Source organism: Geotrypetes seraphini, chromosome 2, assembly GCF_902459505.1.
Source record: "Geotrypetes seraphini chromosome 2, aGeoSer1.1, whole genome shotgun sequence".
NCBI lineage: Eukaryota > Metazoa > Chordata > Amphibia > Gymnophiona > Dermophiidae > Geotrypetes > Geotrypetes seraphini.
The window spans coordinates 499,187,406-499,206,330 of NC_047085.1; the positions used below are offsets into that span (position 1 = coordinate 499,187,406).

The 18,925-nt window shown below is 45.3% G+C and overlaps 1 protein-coding gene across 1 annotated transcript in view; it reads left to right on the forward strand.

The window, feature by feature from the left end:
* The window catches only part of LOC117354948 (SCO-spondin-like), a 441,431-nt gene that overhangs the window by 207,515 nt on the left and 214,991 nt on the right, over nucleotides 1-18,925 (forward strand). Inside the window, 5 exon segments of the mRNA XM_033932909.1 lie at nucleotides 564-752; nucleotides 3,595-3,711; nucleotides 12,034-12,279; nucleotides 14,761-15,720; nucleotides 18,053-18,220. Coding sequence (XP_033788800.1) covers nucleotides 564-752; nucleotides 3,595-3,711; nucleotides 12,034-12,279; nucleotides 14,761-15,720; nucleotides 18,053-18,220 — 1,680 coding nt within the window.

Sequence of the window (18,925 nt, forward strand, 5' to 3'; positions counted from 1 at the left end):
TGGTTCTGTTAATCCCCTATCACACCGAATATGGAGGGAGAAGTGTAACTGTTGGTTTGATGTTAGATATCTCGCTTGCCTGTTTTTTTGTTTGATAGAATAGAATACTGTCTTTAATATTTATGCTTATTTCACTTGATAAATTGCTTTTCTAACTAAGTCGACAAGGCAGTGTACAAAAAAATAAAATTCAGTTAGCGTTGAAAATGCGGACTCACGCTAGTAGCCTGTATAAGCAGTTCTTTGCAGAATTGCCATTATAGAATAACCCTTGGCGCCCAACTGTGGCCAAATTTTCTTGAATTTATTCCATAGCGGTAGCATCTGTACAGATAAGTGCCCTATCCACTAATGTCAGCCACACTGGATCATGCCACTGAATATTTTTAATATAGACAGCTTCAGCACTAACCAGAGAGCACCGGAGTGGATCAAGGGCAAAGCTATGGAATCAGTGCTGTTCGACTGTGATTTGAAAAGAAAAAAAAAGCCACACACCGTGAGTGATTCAGGCCATCTTTTACACAGTGCTGTTTTGAAAACTTTTTTTTTCCTTCCTTTAGTGGAACCTGCTACCTTCTCTCCACCTCCGAGCACGTCCTTGGGGATAGTAACCGACTCCAGGGAGGTGAGGCCCACCCGCTGCCGACGGGGAGAATTTGAGTGCCGCAGTGGGGAGTGCGTGGATGCCCGCTCAGCCCTGTGTAATGGCAAAGCTGAATGCATGGATTTCTCGGACGAAGCCGGATGTGGTAGGTCTGGGGCATCCGCCTCTTATAAGCGTCAGATATAATCTCCATTACCACCAGAATTCAGGTCTCCCCCCCCCCTCCATATTTTGCATTTGCAACTTCAGTTATTCACAAGCGTTCCACCCTCCCAAACAGATGTAACTCCCCTGTTCCCTGAACTGCTTTTGTTTTTTCCTCCTCACCTGCTTAATTGCAGCCATGTTGTACACAGTTTTTTTAACATAAAAATGAACTGCTGCCGACATCACTGTGGGGGGCTGGCTTTCAAATCCTGTGCCCAATCAGACAACAGGACTGCTGCTGACATCACTTTGGGGGTTGGCTCTGCGAATATAGGGGAAGAAAGTTTTTGTGAAATTATGGTATTCGCTAGAGGGCTGCACCCTTAACCCCCCCCAAATATGGAAGGAAATCTGTATTTCCGGTGTACAGCATTACCACAGGGGTAGTATACAAGATGATTTTATAATAAAATGCTGAGGCACAAAAAAAAGTCTTACAAAATTGCGGCATAATGGTACTTAGACAGAGATATGAAAAATCTTCTGGCCAGGGACTCTGTGATAGTATAGTGCAGTGGTCGGCAACCCTCGGCTCTTTGACCATGTGGCTGTGGCTCTTCTTCAACGGGTTAGTGGCAGCAATTCCTACAGCTGCCTGCTGTTAACCCGGAAGCCTCTCTGCTGCATCCCGCCTATTTCTGCTCGCACAAGATGCAACAGAGGAGAGGCTTCTGGGTTAGCGGTAGGCAGCTGTAGGAATCGCTGCTGACCCATTGAAGCAAGAAAGAGCATAATATATGTGAGTGGGGTTGAGGTTGGGGAGGAAGGAAATATATTGCTTAAGGGAAGAGAGTGGTAAGAGAGGAAGAAATGGACATAAGACTGGAGGGGAAGGAGGTATGTTGCTTGGGGAGAGATAGAGAGATATGGATATAGGGGTTGAGGGGAGGGATAGATGGTGCAAGGAGAAAATGGGAGATATAGATATAGGGGTGGAGGGGAGGGAGAGATGGTGCATAGGGAAGAGGGAGATATGGATATAGGGATGGAGGGGAGGGAGAGATGGTGCAAGGGGAGAGAGGGAGATATGGATATAGGGATGGAGGGGAGGGAGAGATGGTGCAAGGGGAGAGAGGGAGATATGGATATAGGGGTGGAGGGGAGGGAGAGATGGTGCATGGGGGAGAGGGAGATATGGATATAGGGGTGGAGGGGAGGGAGAGATGGTGCATGGGGGAGAGGGAGATATGGATATAGGGATGGAGGGGAGGGAGAAATGGTGCATGGGGAGAGGGAGATATGGATATAGGGATGGAGGGGAGGGAGAGATGGTGCAAGGGGAGAGAGGGAGATATGGATATAGGGGTGGAGGGGAGGGAGAGATGGTGCATGGGGGAGAGGGAGATATGGATATAGGGATGGAGGGGAGGGAGAGATGGTGCAAGGTGAGAGAGGGAGATATGGATATAGCGGTGGAGGGGAGGGAGAGATGGTGCATGGGGGGAGAGGGAGATATGGATATAGGGATGGAGGGGAGGGAGAGATGGTGCAAGGGGAGAGAGGGAGGTATGGACATAGGGGTGGAGGGGAAGGAGAGATGGTGCATGGGGAAAGAGGAGGATATGAATATAGGGATGGAGGGGAGAGAAAGATGGTGCATGGGGAGAGGAGAGGGAGATTGTGTATGGGTAGAGAGGGAGATATGGATATAGGGGTAGAGGAGAGGGAGAGATGGTGCATGAGAGAGAGGGAGAAATAGACATGAAACAACTCTGTGAAGAAATTGTATCTAAAGTCTCCTTAAATTGTTCTTTATTTTCTGTAAGTACTTGAAGTTTTGTTTTTATGTTAAATGCGTATATATCCATATCACATTAAAAATCTTATCTCAAACCCCCTTCTCTACCCATTGCGGCTTTTTGTAAATCTTGGGTCAAACATTTTAGAATAAAATGGCTCTTTGCTTTAAAAAGTTTTGCTGCCCCTGGTATAGTGTATCATCTCACAGACCTCCCTCCCCCCCCCCCCCCTTTTATGAAACCATGATAGCATTTTTTAGCGCAGGCCAGTGCACTGAATGCTCTGCGCTGCTCCCAACACTCATAGAGTTTCTATGAGCATCGGGAGCAGCACAGAGCATTCAGGTAGTGGGGTGGCAGAGCGAGAGAACAGTAGTTGTAGACCCAGCAGAGGAAGGCCATGCAGTAATTGTACATGGAGATAATTCACTGTTTGCAGTCTTTCCTTGTGAATAGAGAATGACATGAGGACAAATTTTTCCCTGACCCTGCAGGAACTCATTTTCCCATCCTGTCCCCGCCCCATTCCTGCGAGCTCCGTCCTCATCTGTGCAAGCCTCAAACACTTTAAAATCATAAGTAGCAACATTCTAGAGCACAGATTGTGATGTCATAATGCCTCATTCCACCAATGCCTAAGCTCCGTCATCATCTGCACAAGCCTCGAACACTTTAAAATCATAAGTAGCGACATTCTAGAGCTCAGATTGTGATGTCATAATGCCTCATTCCACCAATGCCTAAGCTCTGTCCTCATCTGCACAAGCTTCAAACACTTTAAAATCCTAAGTAGCGACATTCTAGAGCTCAGATTGTGATGTCATAATGCCTCATTCCACCAATGCCTAAGCTCCGTCCTCTTCTGCACAAGCCTCAAACACTTTAAAATCATAAGTGTTTACAGGAATGGGGCAGGGACAGCAACAAAACTTGCGGGGACGGGATGGGGAAATTGAGTTCCTGTGGGGACAGGGAACAATTTGTCCCCCTGTCATTCTCTACCTGTGATCTGATGTTAATGGTCTTCTTTTCCTTTACAAGGTACCATGCCCTCTCTGACTAGATCCCCAGCAGTGTCGCCATCTAATGAGAGCAGCGAGGCCAAATCTGTGGACAAGTCAGTTACCCTCTTGTATCCAACAACAGAAGGGTGGGGAGGTGAGTCTCCTATTAGCTCTTTCCCAGGTGCAGTGATCAGTATCTCAGAAAGATGCATTGCCGGAGAGCGTGGGGGTATATCCTCGGTGCAGCGACAGTGGGAGCAGAACCTGGAAAAAAAAGAAAAAAATGCATGAAAAATAACAAGGTGTAGGTGATGTTACTTACGAAGAAAGAAATCGGGGTTAATTTATCCAGAGAAGCCTGAGGGATGAATCGACAGCAACATTTATATGCATAAAGATGGGAAGGGAAGATGGATTGATTTATAGAGTGGGTGATGATCAACACACGCTTCATTTCCAATAGGAGTAGGATAGAAGTTGTGGACTTCAACTAGAGCGAAGTCCTAGTACTTTGGATCTTTTAAAACGATTCAATTCTATACTGCACACTGTAACTGAATACTTGTTATACTAAATGTTTTGTTTTATTTTTTGATATCTTGTACTTGAACTGTTTCTTATATTTTTTCAAAAAACTCAATAAAAAATATTGAACTAAAAAAAAAAAAAAACTAGAGCGAAGATTTAGGCTGGACAGTGTTAGGTAGTGTTTTCTGAGTGTGCAGGGGAATAAGTCTGGGAATAAATGATTCGAGGAGATGGCTGGATCTCCAGTGCAGACGGTTTTCAAGGGTAGGTTAGGCTAGCTTTAGTACAGTCTGGAGGCAGAAAGAGGTTTTAAGTGATTTCTGGAGGTTCCTTCCAGCTCTTTAGTCTTTGTCTCTATATAAGAACATAAGAAAAGCCTTACTGGGTCAGACCAATGGTCCATCAAGCCCAGTAGCCCGTTCGCACGGTGGCCAATCCAGGTCATTAGTACCTGGCCAAAACCCAAAGAGTAGCAACATTCCAGCATCTCAAAGAATAGCAAGATTCCGGAACCCCAGAGAGTAGCAACATTCCATATTACCGATCCAGGGCAAGCAGTGGCTTCTTCCATGTCTTTCTCAATAACAGACTATGGACTTTTCTTCCAGGAAATTGTCCAAATCTTTCTTAAAACCAGCTTTGCTATCTGCTCTTACCACAACCTCGGGCAATGCTTATCTATTCTCTCAGTGAAATTTTTTTTTTCCTCCTATTGGTTTTAAAAGTATTTCCCTGCAACTTGTACATTCCTGGCTGTCACCTGCTGATTTTCATTGTGATAAGGTAAAGTGTTGTCCTAGAGCAGGGGTGTCCAATGTCGGTCCTCGAGGGCCGCAGTCCAGTCGGGTTTTCAGGATTTCCCCAATGAATATGCATGAGATCTATTTGCATGCGCTGTTTTCAATGCATATTCATTGGGGAAATCCTGAAAACCCGACTGTATTGCAGCCCTCGAGGACCGACATTGGACACCCCTGTCCTAGAGAAAACCATGAAAAACAAGGCCCTATGTGGTATCAAAAGTTCATGTATAGCAGGGGTGTCCAACCTTTTGGCTTCGCTGGGCTGCATTGGCCGGAAAAAATGTTTCTGGGGCCGCACAAACACGCAAACGCTGCAGCAAGACAGAGGAGGGAGCCGGCAAGACGGTAAACACCCGGGGGCAGCAGAGGAAAATACTGCATCGCCCTTGACCGGGGCCGCACAAAATACTTCACTGGGCCGAATGCGGCCCTTGGGCCGCAGGTTGAACACCCCTGATGTAGAAACATAGAAACATAGAAAGATGACGGCAGAAAAGGGCTATAGCCCATCAAGTCTGCCCACTCTACTGACCCACCCCATTAAGTCTGAGTACTAAAGACCTATTTCCTAAACTCGACCCTCGTAAGGATCCCACTAGGGCATCCCATTTATTCTTAAAGTCAAGCACGCTGGTGGCCTTGATCAACTGCTCTGGAAGCTTGTTCCAGTGATCTACAACCCTTTCTGTGAAGAAATACTTCCTTACGTCACTATCGAATTTCCCTCCTCTGAGTTTGAGCGGATGCCCCCTTGTGACCGAGGGTCCCTTGAGAAAGAAGATGTCTTCTTCCACCTCGACACGTCCCGTGATGTATTTAAATGTCTCAATCATGTCCCCCCTCTCCCTGCGTTCCTCCAGAGTGTAGAGCTGCAATTTATTTAGTCTTTCTTCGTACGAGAGACCCTTGAGCCCCGAGATCATCCTAGTGGCCATTCGCTGAACCGACTCAACTCTAAGCACGTCTTTACGGTAATGTGGCCTCCAGAATTGCACACAGTACTCCAGATGAGGTCTCACCATGGTTCTGTACAGTGCATTATGACTTCAGATTTGCAGCTAACGAAGCTTCTATTGATACATCCCATAAGTTGCCTTGCTTTGGATGAGGCCTTCTCCACTTGTTTGGCGGCCTTCATGTCTGCACTGATGATTACTCCCAAGTCTCTTTCTTCTGAAGTCCTAGCTAGTGTTTCTCCATTTAAGGTGTAAGGTTTGCATGGATTTCTGCTACCGAGATGCATAACCTTACATTTCTTAGCGTTGAAGCCCAGCTGCCATGTCGAGGACCAGTTTTCCAACGTAAGCAGATCCTGCGTCATACTATCCTGCAGATTGCTTTCACTTACTATATTACATAGTTTGGCATCATCAGCGAATAGAGTTACTTTACCCTGAAGCCCTCGGGTCAAGTCCCTTATGAATATGTTAAAAAGGAGTGGACCCAGGACCGAGCCCTGTGGCACTCCGCTGGTCACCTCCGATGTCTCAGAGAGGGTGCCGTTGACCACCACCCTCTGACGTCTTCCACTCAGCCAATCATTGACCCATGCAATTAGTGTCTCACCTAACCCCATCGATTTCATCTTGTTTAATAGTCTACGGTGTGGGACGCTGTCGAAAGCCTTACTGAAATCCAAGTACACTATGTCCAGAGACTCTCCCGAGTCTAGTTTTCCTGTTACCCAATCAAAGAAGCTGATAAGATTGGATTGGCATGACCTACCCCTAGTGAATCCATGTTGACTAGGATCTCTTAGATTCCCCTCATCCAAAATCGTGTCTAATTTACATTTAAGTAGTGTTTCCATGAGTTTACACACTATTGATGTGAGACTCACTGGTCTGTAATTCGCAGCCTCCGCTCTGCAGCCCTTTTTGTGTATAGCTTCATCTCTGGATCATTCTTATGCTGGTCCAACATGCAGAGGAAGAGCCTAATACAGCAGTAGGCTGAGAGCTAGGGAAGCTGGGGTTCAAATCCCACTGCAGCTCCATGTGATCTTGAGCAAATCGCTTAACCGTCAGTTACAAACTCAGATTGTGATCCCTCCAGGGACAGAAAAGCACCCGCTGTACCTGAATGTACACCATTTTGAAAGCTTTTGGACTTGCAAGTGGTATACAATAAATTAGAATAAATAAACCTGTAGAGAATTCTGCTGCTAACTGAGTCATATGTCGCCCCCTCATCGATAGTTTTATTAAAGTGCTGTTGTCATATAAGTAAAGTTTATAAATCGGTTACGATACTTTTCCTAAAAATCTTTTTATTTGCTGAATTAATTTTTTTACTGAGTTTGTATTTTAGTATGTTTTTAGTTGAATTTGTATTTTTTGTAGGTCTCATGTTATGTACGGTCATTTGTACTCCGCCTAGTTGATAGGCGGAAGAGAAATTTTTAAAATAAATAAATAACCATTATCTCTTCCTCTCTCTAGAGATCCCACGTGCCTATCCCACACCTTCTTGAATTCAGACACAGTCTCTGTCTCCACCACTTCTTCTGGGAGACTGTTCCACACATCTACCACCCTTTCTATAAAAAAGTATTTCCTTAGATTATTCCTTAGCCTATCACCTCTTAACTTCAGCCCATGCCCTCTCACTCTGGAGTTTCCTTTCACTTGAAAGAACCTGGCCTCATGCCTATTTATGCCACGTAAGTATTTAAAAGTCTCATAGAAACATGATGGCAGATAAAGGCCAAATGGCCCATCTGGTCTGCCCATCCGCAGTAACCAGTATCTCTTTCTCTTTCCGAAAGATCCCACATGCCTATCCCAGTCCCTCTTGAATTCAGACACAGACTCTGTCTCCACCACCTCTTCCGGGAGACTGTTCCACGCATCTACCACCCTTTCTGTAAAAAAGTATTTCCTTAGATTACTCTGGAGCCTATCACCTGTTAACGTCATCTTATGCCCTCTCATTGCAGAGTTTCCTTTCATTGAAAGAGACTTGACTCATGCACATTTACGCCATGTAGGTATTTAAATGTTTCTATCATATCTCCCCTCTCCCGCCTTTCCTCCAAAGTATACAGACTGAGATCTTTAAATCTATGATGAAGACCTCACACCATTTTAGTAGTCTTCCTCTGGACCTACTCTATCCTTTTTATATCTTTTTGAAGATGCGGCCTCCAGAATTGTACACAATATTCTAAATGAGGTCTCACCAAAGTTTTTTATACAGGGGCATTAATGCCTCCTTTTTTTCTACTATCAAGCAAAGAGAAGAATACCCTGCCTTAAAAGTCCAAACAATACAATAAAAGGCAAGGTAGGCGTCTATTCAACCAATGGGTAAGTTTTATAAATAAAAATGGCTTATATCCCTAGTAATTGTCCCAACTAGGATCCAAGTTTTGGTGTAATCACTACGCCTTCATCAGTGGATACTGAAATATAATCTTCTAGACACAGTGTGGAGCAGACGTGCATGCTGTTTCAGTGTCCCCTGATGAAGGCGTAGTGATTACGCAGAAACTTGGATCCTAGATGGGACTATAACTAGGAATATAAGCCATTTTTATTTATAAAATTTACCCATTGGTTGAATAGATATCTACCTTGTCCTTTTTCCTACTGGTCATACCTCTCCCTGTGCACCCTAGCATCCTTCTAGTTTTTGCCGTCACCTTTTCAACCTGTTTGGCCACCTTAAGATCATCATATACAATCACACCCAAGTCCTGCTCTTCTGTCGTGCACATAAGTTCGTCACCCCTAAACTGTACCATTCCTTAAGGATTTTGCAGCCCAAATGCATGACCTTGCATTTCTTAGCATTAGATTTTAGCTGCCATATTTCAGACCATTCTTCAAGCTTCGCTAGGTCTTTCATCGTGTTATTCACCCCATCTGGGGTGTCTACTCTATTGCAGATTTTAGTATCATCCACAAAGAGATAAATCTTACCTGACAGCCCATCAGCAATATTGCTTACATAAGAACATAAGAATTGCCGCTGCTGGGTCAGACCAGTGGTCCATCGTGCCCAGCAGTCCACTCACATGGCGACCCCTAGGTCAAAGACCAGTGCCCTACCAGAGCCCCACCTGCGTACGTTCTGGTTCAGCAGGAACTTGTCTAATTTTGTCCTGAATCCCTGGAGGGTGTTTTCCCCTATAACAGCCTCCGAAAGAGCGTTCCAGTTTTCCACCACTCTCTGGGTGAAGAAGAACTTCCTCACATTTGTACGGAATCTATCCCCTTTTAACTTTAGAGAGTGCCCTCTCATTCTCCCTACCTTGGAGAGGGTGAACAACCTGTCTTTATCTACTAAGTCTATTCCCTTCAGTATCTTGAATGTTTCTATCATGTCCCCTCATGTCTCAGTCTTCTCTTTTCAAGGGAGAAGAGGCCCAGTTTCTCTAATCTCTCACTGTATGGCAGCTGTTCCAGCCCCCTAACCATTTTAGTTGCTCTTCTCTGGACCCTCTCGAGTAGTATCGTGTCCTTCTTCATGTACGGCGACCAGTACTGGACCCAGTATTCCCGGTGAGGGTGTACCATTACATTACATTACAGATTTCTATTCCGCCATTACTTTTCAGTTCAAAGCGGATTACAAAAAGAGCTATGGAAGAAGGGTTACAACGTTAGATCAGAGAAGGTTTCCAAGAGAGGGAAAAGTAGGATCTGGGGTTAGGGAGGGGATGGTAAGAGGGGGGTTAAGCCTTATCATGGTATTAAGCTTTATTAAGGGATTTCTTGAAGAGTATAGTTTTTATTTCCTTTCTGAACATCTTGTAGTCTGGGGTTGTTGTCAACAGGTTGGAGACTTGGTTGTCTATCTTCGCTGCCTGAGTGGCTAGTAGTCTGTTGTATAGTTTTTTCCGTTTTACTTCTTTGATTGGGGGGGTAAGTGAATGGGGTGTGTGTTTTTCTATGCCTGGTAGAGGTGGTTTGGATGAGGCGGTCGTTTAGGTAGGTTGGGCTGTCTCCATTTATAGTTTTAAATAGTATACAGTAGAATTTAAATTGTATTCTTTCCTGGATTGGAAGCCAATGAGAATTGATGAATGCCTCAGTAATGTGATCATGTTTTTTCAATGAATAGACGAGTCTCAGAGCTGTACCATGGCATGATAACCTTCTCTGATCGTTTCGTGATCCCCTTCTTGATCATTCCTAGCGTTCTATTCGCCCTTTTCACCACCGCCGCCGCGCATCGCACGGACGGCTTCATCGACTTGTCGACCAGTACTCCCAAGTCTCTTTCCTGGGGGGGGGGGTCACTCCAAGTACCGCCCCTGACGTCCTGTATGCATGTATAAGATTTTTGTTACCGACATTGCATCACCTTACATTTATCCACGTTGAGCCATGTCCTGGCCCATAGAAATGTTAAAAAGAACAGACCCAAAAACAGAACCTTGAGGTACACCACTGCTAACATCCATTTCCTCAGAGCGATCTCCATTGACCGCTACCCTCTGTTGTCTTCCATTCAACCATTTCGTGACCCAGCCCGCCACTTTGGGGCACATCCTTATGACACTTAGTTTATTTATTAGATGTCTGTGTGCAAAACTATAAAAAGCTTTGCTAAAATCTAAATACCAACAATGAAAAGACTTGTAGAGAGATAGGTTTAAAGTAATTATTAGTACCCTCAGATACCTGTGCTGTTAAACCATCAAGTGATTTTTATAACAGCTTATTGCAGGTGTGTAGATATCATTCATCGGGTACAATTTCACAAAGGATTCATACTACGTGCACAATAAATAAATAAATATAAAGTGCCAAAGTAAGAATTATGTCCAAATAGATAAGAGACAGCATTTATCTTAAGACGCTGTCAAAGCCCAACGGGACCCGTTTCACCGAGACTTCGGCTTCTTCAGGGGTCGTATATTAGTGGGCAGCTCTGCTCTTACATCTTAGGCAGAAAATGGCGCTGGTATCTGAGGGTACTAATAATTACTTTAAACCTATCTCTCTACAAGTCTTTTCATTGTTGCTATTTTGTTGAACGACTTGTTTACATTGCTTACACATTGAGTAAAATCTAAATACACCAAATCTTGCACATTCCTTCTATCCAATTCTCTGGTCACCCAGTCAAAGAAATTGAGCAGATTTGTCCGACAAGACCTACCTCTAGTGAATCCATGTTGCCTCCAGTCTTGTAATCCACAAGGTTCCAGAAACTTCATCATTCTCTGTTTTAAAAGCGTTTCCATTAATTTGCCTACCACAGACTTACCAGTCTGTAATTCCCTACTTCTTCCTTACTTCCACTTTTGTAGGGAGGGTTCACATCCTGCCCTTCTCCAGTCCTCCAGTACCACTCCTGACTCTAGAGAAGCATTGAAAAGGTCAGTCAGCAGGAGCCACCAGAACTTCCCTAAGTTTCTTCAGCACCCTCAAATCTACACCATCTGGCCACATCACTTTGTCTACCTTTAATATAGCTAGCTCCTCAGTAACACAACCCTCTGAAAATTGATCAGGATCTACTACTCCTTCATCCCTATTTGCGTTTGTCTTCTGCGATCCTCCTCTTGGCGCTTCAGCTGTGAACACAGAACAGAAATATTTGTTAAGCCACTCAGCCTTTTCTTTATCAGCTTCTACATATTCCTCCCCTTCACTTTTGAGTCTCATAATGCCACTTCTTTTGCACTTCTTCCTATCACTGATATGTCTTTAAAATGTCTTGTCTCCCTGGTTTTACCATGTCTGCTAATTTTTCTTCCATTTGTATCTTTGCTTTCCTGACTACTCGACCAGCCTCTCTTAACTTTTCCAGATATTTTGCCTGTCTTTCTCTTTCTGTGATCTTTTGTCGTTTATGAAAGCTGACCTCTTATTCCTTACCTTCTCAGCTACTACTTTTGAGAACCAAAAGAAGTGGCCTTCTTTTCCTCTTACTTTTACTTACTTACTTCACAAAAAGATCTGTTGCCCATACAATAACTCATTTCAGTTTTGCCCAGTGTAGAATGATAGTAATATCTTGTAGCTAGTTTTCCATTCATTCATTTTCACCAATAAGATTTTACTGTATAATTAATTAGCATAGCCCAAACAACGAGTATGTAATGCTTCAGTTTGCATTTTGTTGATTACTTATAGCTTCTGATGTTTGCAAATATTGACTGATTTATATTTTTCCTGGTACTTGTTCAGGACCAAGGACAGCTACCCAAGTATCCGGACCCACTGGAGGGTCAGGAGTTGATCAAAGACCAGAAATCATAGGAACTCCCGGAATAGCAACCTCCGAACCTGGCCCTGGAGCAACAGAAGTACCTGGAACAGGAATTACAGGCAAGCCAGGAATTCCAAAGGAGTTGGAAACTAGTGGAAAACCTGGAATTAGAACTACAGAGAAACCTGGAAGGAGCAGAGAACCATCCGTCCCAGTTCCTTTTGGTACAGGACTTCCATGGTCTCCTGCCACAATCTGGAGGATGCACTAAAGTCAGCGATCATCGCTAAACCTATTTTCACAGGTTTAGTGATGATCGTTGATAACCGACCCAATGAACTAAAAGGCCTACCTCATGTGATCGCCCATTTTCCGATCCGATCCAGCCCATGCAAATTAGTAAAACCCCATGCAAAATGGCCAATGGAATGATGCACTAACATCGCTTGGCTATTTAGCATCGGGTTTTACCAATCGTAAAACCCGGTTGCTCCAGATCTGTCGGTAACTGTTACCAACAGGTCTGCCTGGGTTTTTTTTTTTCCTTTTTTTTTCAATGGCACAGATATGTTGCATGTATTACACATGCAAAATAGCCCTATTAAAAAAACAAAAGAAAAAAGTCCCCCAGCGATGCCCCCCCCAACCCAACCCAATACAAATGGCAGGAGGGATGCCCACTCCCTCCTGCCACAAAGGACAAGACTGGACCTCCCATGAAAAAAAGGCAAGAGTGCTCACTCCCTCCTGGCACAAAGGCACTCCCTCCTCTCCCCCCCCCAAAAAAAAGGCAAGAGTGCTCACTCCCTCCTGGCACAAAGGCACTCCCCCCTCTCCCAGTTGGGATGCCCACTCCCCCCTATCATGAAGGGACTCCCTTCCCCTCCCCCATGAAAAAAAAGGCAGGAGGGATACCCACTCCCTCTTGCCATGAAGGTGCCCACTTCCCCTCCAGGTACCCCTGCCCCATGCTTTAAAAGTTGGGAGCAGGAGGTACTGAAAACACCTCCTGCTCCTCCTCCCTCGACGACACTGAGCCTTAGGCCCCTCCCCGGTGTATCGTGTGATGTATGAGAAGGGGCCTAAGCCCTGATTGGTTCAGATGCCTCAGGTTCCTCCCCTCCCCTCCTCATACATCACATAATTCACTGGGGAGGGGCCTAAAGCCCAGTGTTGTCGTTGAGGGAGGAGGAGCAGGAGGTGTTTTCATTACCTCCTGCTCCCAACTTTTAAAGTACGGGGCAGGAGAGCCTGGTAGGGGAGTGGGCGCCTTCATGGCAGGAGGGAGTGGGCATCCCTCTTGCCTATTTTTTGGGGGCCGGGGGAGGGGGTGGGAGTGGGCGCCTTTGTGGTAGGAGGGAGTGGGCATCCCTCCTGCCTTTTTTTACAGACGGGAGGAGGGAGTTCTTTCAGTGGAAGGAGGGAGCAGGCATCCCTTCTGCCATTTTGACGCAGGTCGGGGGGTGGTGGGTGGACGGTGGCTCAGGGTGCCGGTGCAAGATGGGAGGACGTGGTGCGGGTTGTTTTTTGTTTTTTTTAATGGGACAGGTTGTGCATGTTTAACTCACACACAACATCTGCTCCATTAAAAATAATACAGAAGCTCTAACAGCAATGACATCGATCGCTGTTGGAGAATCGGCCAGAGAATTGGCCAACAGCGATCGAGTCGCTATCTTTAGTGCATCTAGCCCAATGTCTGGTATTACGGATGTCTTGAATTACAATTGATGTTGGGGTTTACCTCATTTGAGGGCGATAGGAGACATGGCTTTACAGGGTTACCTGGGATATATACTGGCACTTACCAGTTCAAAAAATTTGGCCACTGCTGGTTTTATCCTCAGATATTTCGTATTGAGCCATATCCGGGTGCCAGCATCGAATAAATGAGAAGAATGATGTCAGAACTGTGGAAACAGGTTTATATTCTTTCCAATCCAATGGTAATTGGAAAGAATTACAGATAAGAGGTCAAGATTGTCTCCCTGTCTGTCTGGGGACAAAATAATTCTCTGAAAATGTAACAGAATGGGACCAAATTTGTCTGAAGGGAAAGAGTGAAAAGACAAATTGAGGTACGGTGGGGGGGTGTTTCAAGATGGCAAATGCGTGATCTATGCAACTGCAAGTTTACCTTTCTCTGGTGTATTTTTGGTCTATATAGATCTGGAATATGTTTACTTTTGGTAGGGTTTGTTTACTGGAGCTCTGAAGAGGTTTCTCCGCCCCCCCCCCCCACCTCCCCCCCCACCTCATCTCTAGTACCTTGGGAAAAATGGTGTTATAGGGGGGCCCATCTTAATTTTTCCTCCCAGGGTTCACTATAACCTAGATACACCCCTGCGCTAAGAGCCTCCCCTTCCATTGGCAGCACAAGAACATAAGAAGAGCCTTACTGGGTTAGATCAATGGTCCATGAAGCCCAGTGGCCAATCCAGGTCCCTAGTACCTGGCCAAAACCCAAGGAGTAGCAACATTTCAGCATCTCAAAGAATAGCAAGATTCTGGAACCCCAGGGAGGGGAGGAGTTAAGATGGCGTCTCGCCGGTAACCATGCTGAGGAAGGCTACTATCGGAATTTATTTTACTTCCACTGTTTAGCGTTCTAAATTTCTTTAACATGGGTAAGAGAAAGGGGAAAGTAAGGACTTACCCCTCCGAGTCCTCCTCCCTTCCCTTTTCCACCATGGAGAGATTCGTAGTCCGAACAGCAAACATCCCCAGAGCGGGTGCTGGCAAAGGGGCGGCCTTACCCGAGCTCAATGTCACGCTGAGCCCGGAGGAGCGACTTCCACCCTCTGACCCAGGCATGGTGATGCTGCCGGAACAAGCGTTGAGCACGCAGGCTGTGATTGGCGCTGCGGATTATTCAACGGAGGAGGGTGGTATCCGGAGCATGAGAGGAGAAACCAGTTTGCTGGGAGACAATATGGGAGCAAGTTCTGAGCTCCACCTGGTTACTGAAGGTGCTGTAGGAGGTACAGAGGAGAGGCACGGAGAGAGTTCCAGGTCTGAGAAATTTGATCAGCGGCAGGATATTGGTGAGCAGCAAATTACACCTCTGATTAAACCTCCCCATGCTACTTTAGACTCTATCTGGGACGCTGTAGCTCACTTGGAGAAGATTTTCATTGGAAATAAGTTTTTGGTGGACAATTCCTTGCAAGACTGTAAAACACGTATTGTCATCCAGGAGGCAAAGAATTTTGAGCTTGAGAAAAAAGTAGAGGAAGTTCAACAAAGTCTTAAAGATTTAAAATCTAATACCTTGATTTATGGACAAGGTATGACTGGACTGAGGAATAAAATGGAGAAAATGGAGAATTATACCCGTAGGTTGAATCTGCGTTTTATCAATTTTCCTCAATCCAGGACTGTAGCCCCCATTGAACTGCTTAAGAAATATCTGATGGAAGTTCTGGGGGTCCCAAAGGAAACTGTGCCTCCATTTTCTCGAGTCTATTCTATGCCGGGGAAGAAACGACAATCTTCTTCCCAAGGAGAACTATCGATGGACAGTTTAAATGTAACACAACTATTAGAAACATCTTTGGAAGAAGAGTGTATAAGAGCCACACTCCTAGTTACATTTGTTTTTGAATCTGACAAGGACTGGGTGATGAGAATGTTTTTTCGTAACTCTGATAAATTGTTTTTGGGAGGTAAAATTTGGGTTTTCCCTGATGTCTGTGTAGACACTCAGGAGAAAAGGAAGCAATTTTTGGCTCTACGAGCTCAGGTGATAGCCCTGGGTGCTCATTTCTTTTTGCGTTTTCCTTGTAAATGTTTAATATTATATGAGTCAAATAGATATCTTTTCTTTGATCCCAAACAATTGGAGGCTTTTCTTGAGAATAAGCGTAAAATACAGGTACAGGTATCGGGTCAGGGTGAAGAGTATAATTATTATAATAATTATTAGTAAGTGGAAGATTTTAGTAGTTTAGGCGGCGAGACGTTGTCATTATTGAATTAAGTTGTTTTTTTTTTTTCTTTTTTCTGAGATGTGCCTCTTTTTCCTTATCCTCTTCCTATCTTTAATTGAGGACTTACAGAGAAAGTTGCTATGAATATATTTGCTTCTTGAATTTCAAATGGGAAATATTATCTAGTGGTTTGTTTTTGTAATTAGCAATATGCTTTCTATTTCTTAATGCATTTTTATGTTGTATGTTTATTTAAAATTGCATAAATAAATAATTAAAAAAAAAAAAAGATTCTGGAACCCCAATGAGAGCAACATTCTAGAGCTGAGATTATGATGTCATAATGCCTCAGAGCCAACCTCATCAGTGATGTTACAATGGCTTAATGTTCCTATACTTGGCACTCCCATACTCAGTCAGACCAATAGTCCATCAAGCCCAGTAGCCCGTTCTCACGGTGGCCAATCCAGGTCCCTAGTACCTGGCCAAAACCCAAAGAGTAGTAACATTCCAGCATCTGAAAGAATAGCAAGATTCCGGAACCCCAATGAGAGCAACATTCCAGAGCTGAGATTGTGATGTCATAATGCCTCATTCCACATTTCTTCAGAGCCAACCTCATCGGTGATGTTACAATGGCTTGATTGTCCTATACTTGGCATAGCCATACTGGGTCAGATCAGCCCATTCTAATGGTGGCCAATCCAGGTCTCTAGTACCTGGCCAAAACCCAAGGAGATGGCATTAATAAGATATCATCTCCTGTGCAATAGAACCAGTCTCATGATAAGAACTGTAACATCTCAGAAAGACTCCTTCCCTCTGCTACTCCCCAGGGCCTTTTTGACTTTCCTTTACACCATAGTTTTATCCTTTCTGTTCTGGGCTACATCCTCCAGCCTAGGATTCCTAGTTTTAGCTCTGTTAAGGTCCCGGAGAATGGGCCTTAAGGGGAACCGAGGTTTGCCTATGCCAGCGGTTGGCAACCTTTTTTTAAGCAAAGAGACATTTTATCCTAAATTTTTGATCCAAGATTTACAAAGAGCCATAGTGGGTAGAGAAGGGGGTTTGAGATATTCCAGGTCTCTCACTCTCTCTTCCCTCCCTAAGGTCTAGCTTCTCTCCCTTATTTCTCCCCTCCAACCCCCTGCAGGTCTCTGCACCTCTCATCCTTCCCTCCCTCCCTCCCTTCCCCTCTCCCCAGTCCATAGCCAAGGCTCTTTCCCCTCTCCAGGCCCCTTTGATCTCCCTGCCAACCCCATGATTCCTCCTCCCCACAAGGGCCTACTTATGAACCGAGTCCAGCAGGTGGGTCTTCAGGACAGGAGCAGGGCTCTCATGGCAGCTCAACCCACTGATGCCTGCGCCCCCCTCCACTCTTCCATGTATAGGTATCCCCCTCCCCCCGAGGTACCTGGTGATTCAGCGAGGGTCTTTATGACAGTAGCGCAGCCCTCTCACTCATAAGAACATAAGAATTGCCGCTGCTGGGTCAGAGCAGTGGACCATCGTGCCCAGCAGTCCGCTCACGCGGCGGCCCTTAGGTCAAGGACCAGCGCCCTAACTGAGACTAGCCCTACCTGCGTACGTTCTGGTTCAGCAGGAACTTGTCCAACTTTGTCTTGAATCCCTGGAGGGTGTTTTCCCCTATAACAGCCTCCGGAAGAGCGTTCCAGTTTTCTACCACTCTCTGGGGTTTGAAGCCTGCCTCTTTGTGACTGCCTTCTAAAATGGCTACCGTGACCTTCCCCCTGTACCTTTATTACTTCCCTCGGCATGAGGTGGCTGCCCCTGCCGGCATCGGCGCGCTCTCTGACATCACTTCCGGGATCCGTGGCTAGAAAGTGACATCAAAGGGCGAGCCAACATTAACATGGGCATGCTGTTCGCGCCAGAGAAGTTAAAAGGTACGGGGAAAGGGAAGGGGGCGTGCAGGTGACCAGGGGTGGTGGGGAAGAGGGCGGGGGAGGAGCCCCACTGCCTGGGACATGTATTTGCTTCCTGTGCCTGGTCTTGGCATCTTAGGCTTTAAAAATGTTATGATTTGTTGACACGTCTTTTTCTGCAGCTGTTCCAGTCGCCACGGCAGCGGTTACTCTGTGGGCTCGTACCACCCTGAGTCCAGGCACATGCTCTGGGAAACAGTTCGGCTGCGGCAGCGGGGAGTGCATCCACACGGACCGGAGATGTGACCTTCAGCACGACTGCCTGGATGGCTCCGACGAAACAGATTGTGGTATGGAAGCCCCGGCGATCGCCTTATTCTCGGGATACAGATACAAGAAGAGCCAGTGTTTCTCAATGCGGTCCTGGAGTACCCCCCTCGCCGATCAGGTTTTCAGGATATCCACAACGAATATGCATCAACTTGATTTGCAAACACTGCCTCCATTACGTGCAAATTTCTTTCATGCATATCCACTGTGGATATCCCAAGAACCTGACCGGCAAGGGGGGTACTCCAAGACCGCGTTGAGAAACACTTTTAGATTATTTGGATATTCACTACTGTGTGTCCTATTTTAAGCTTGTATCTTCATAGAAAAACAGATTTCAAATGGCATGTAGAAGACCACCTTCAAAGTGCTTAAATTGTTCTAATCATTGCACATTAGGAAAAACTTCATGTAGCATTCAACTTTGATTTTCTTTTTTTTTTTTAAATATCTTTATTAGCAATTGCAAAGGGAACATACAACCAAGAGGGAAGCAGATACTAACAGGGGAAAACAAAGGCATTTATCCAAGTAGCAGTAGGTAGTGGGTGGGCATTGAGCTGGCATTAGTTCTAGCTGCGTAGCGTGGGGTTAGCGCGCGCTAATCTGCTGCGTGCGCTAAAAACGCTAGCGCACCTTAAATAAAAGAAGCCCTAAGTTGTTACGCTATTGCCAAGTGCTAAAAACCGAGTAGAGCAGTACCTGCAGTAGCACCCCCTGCGCCC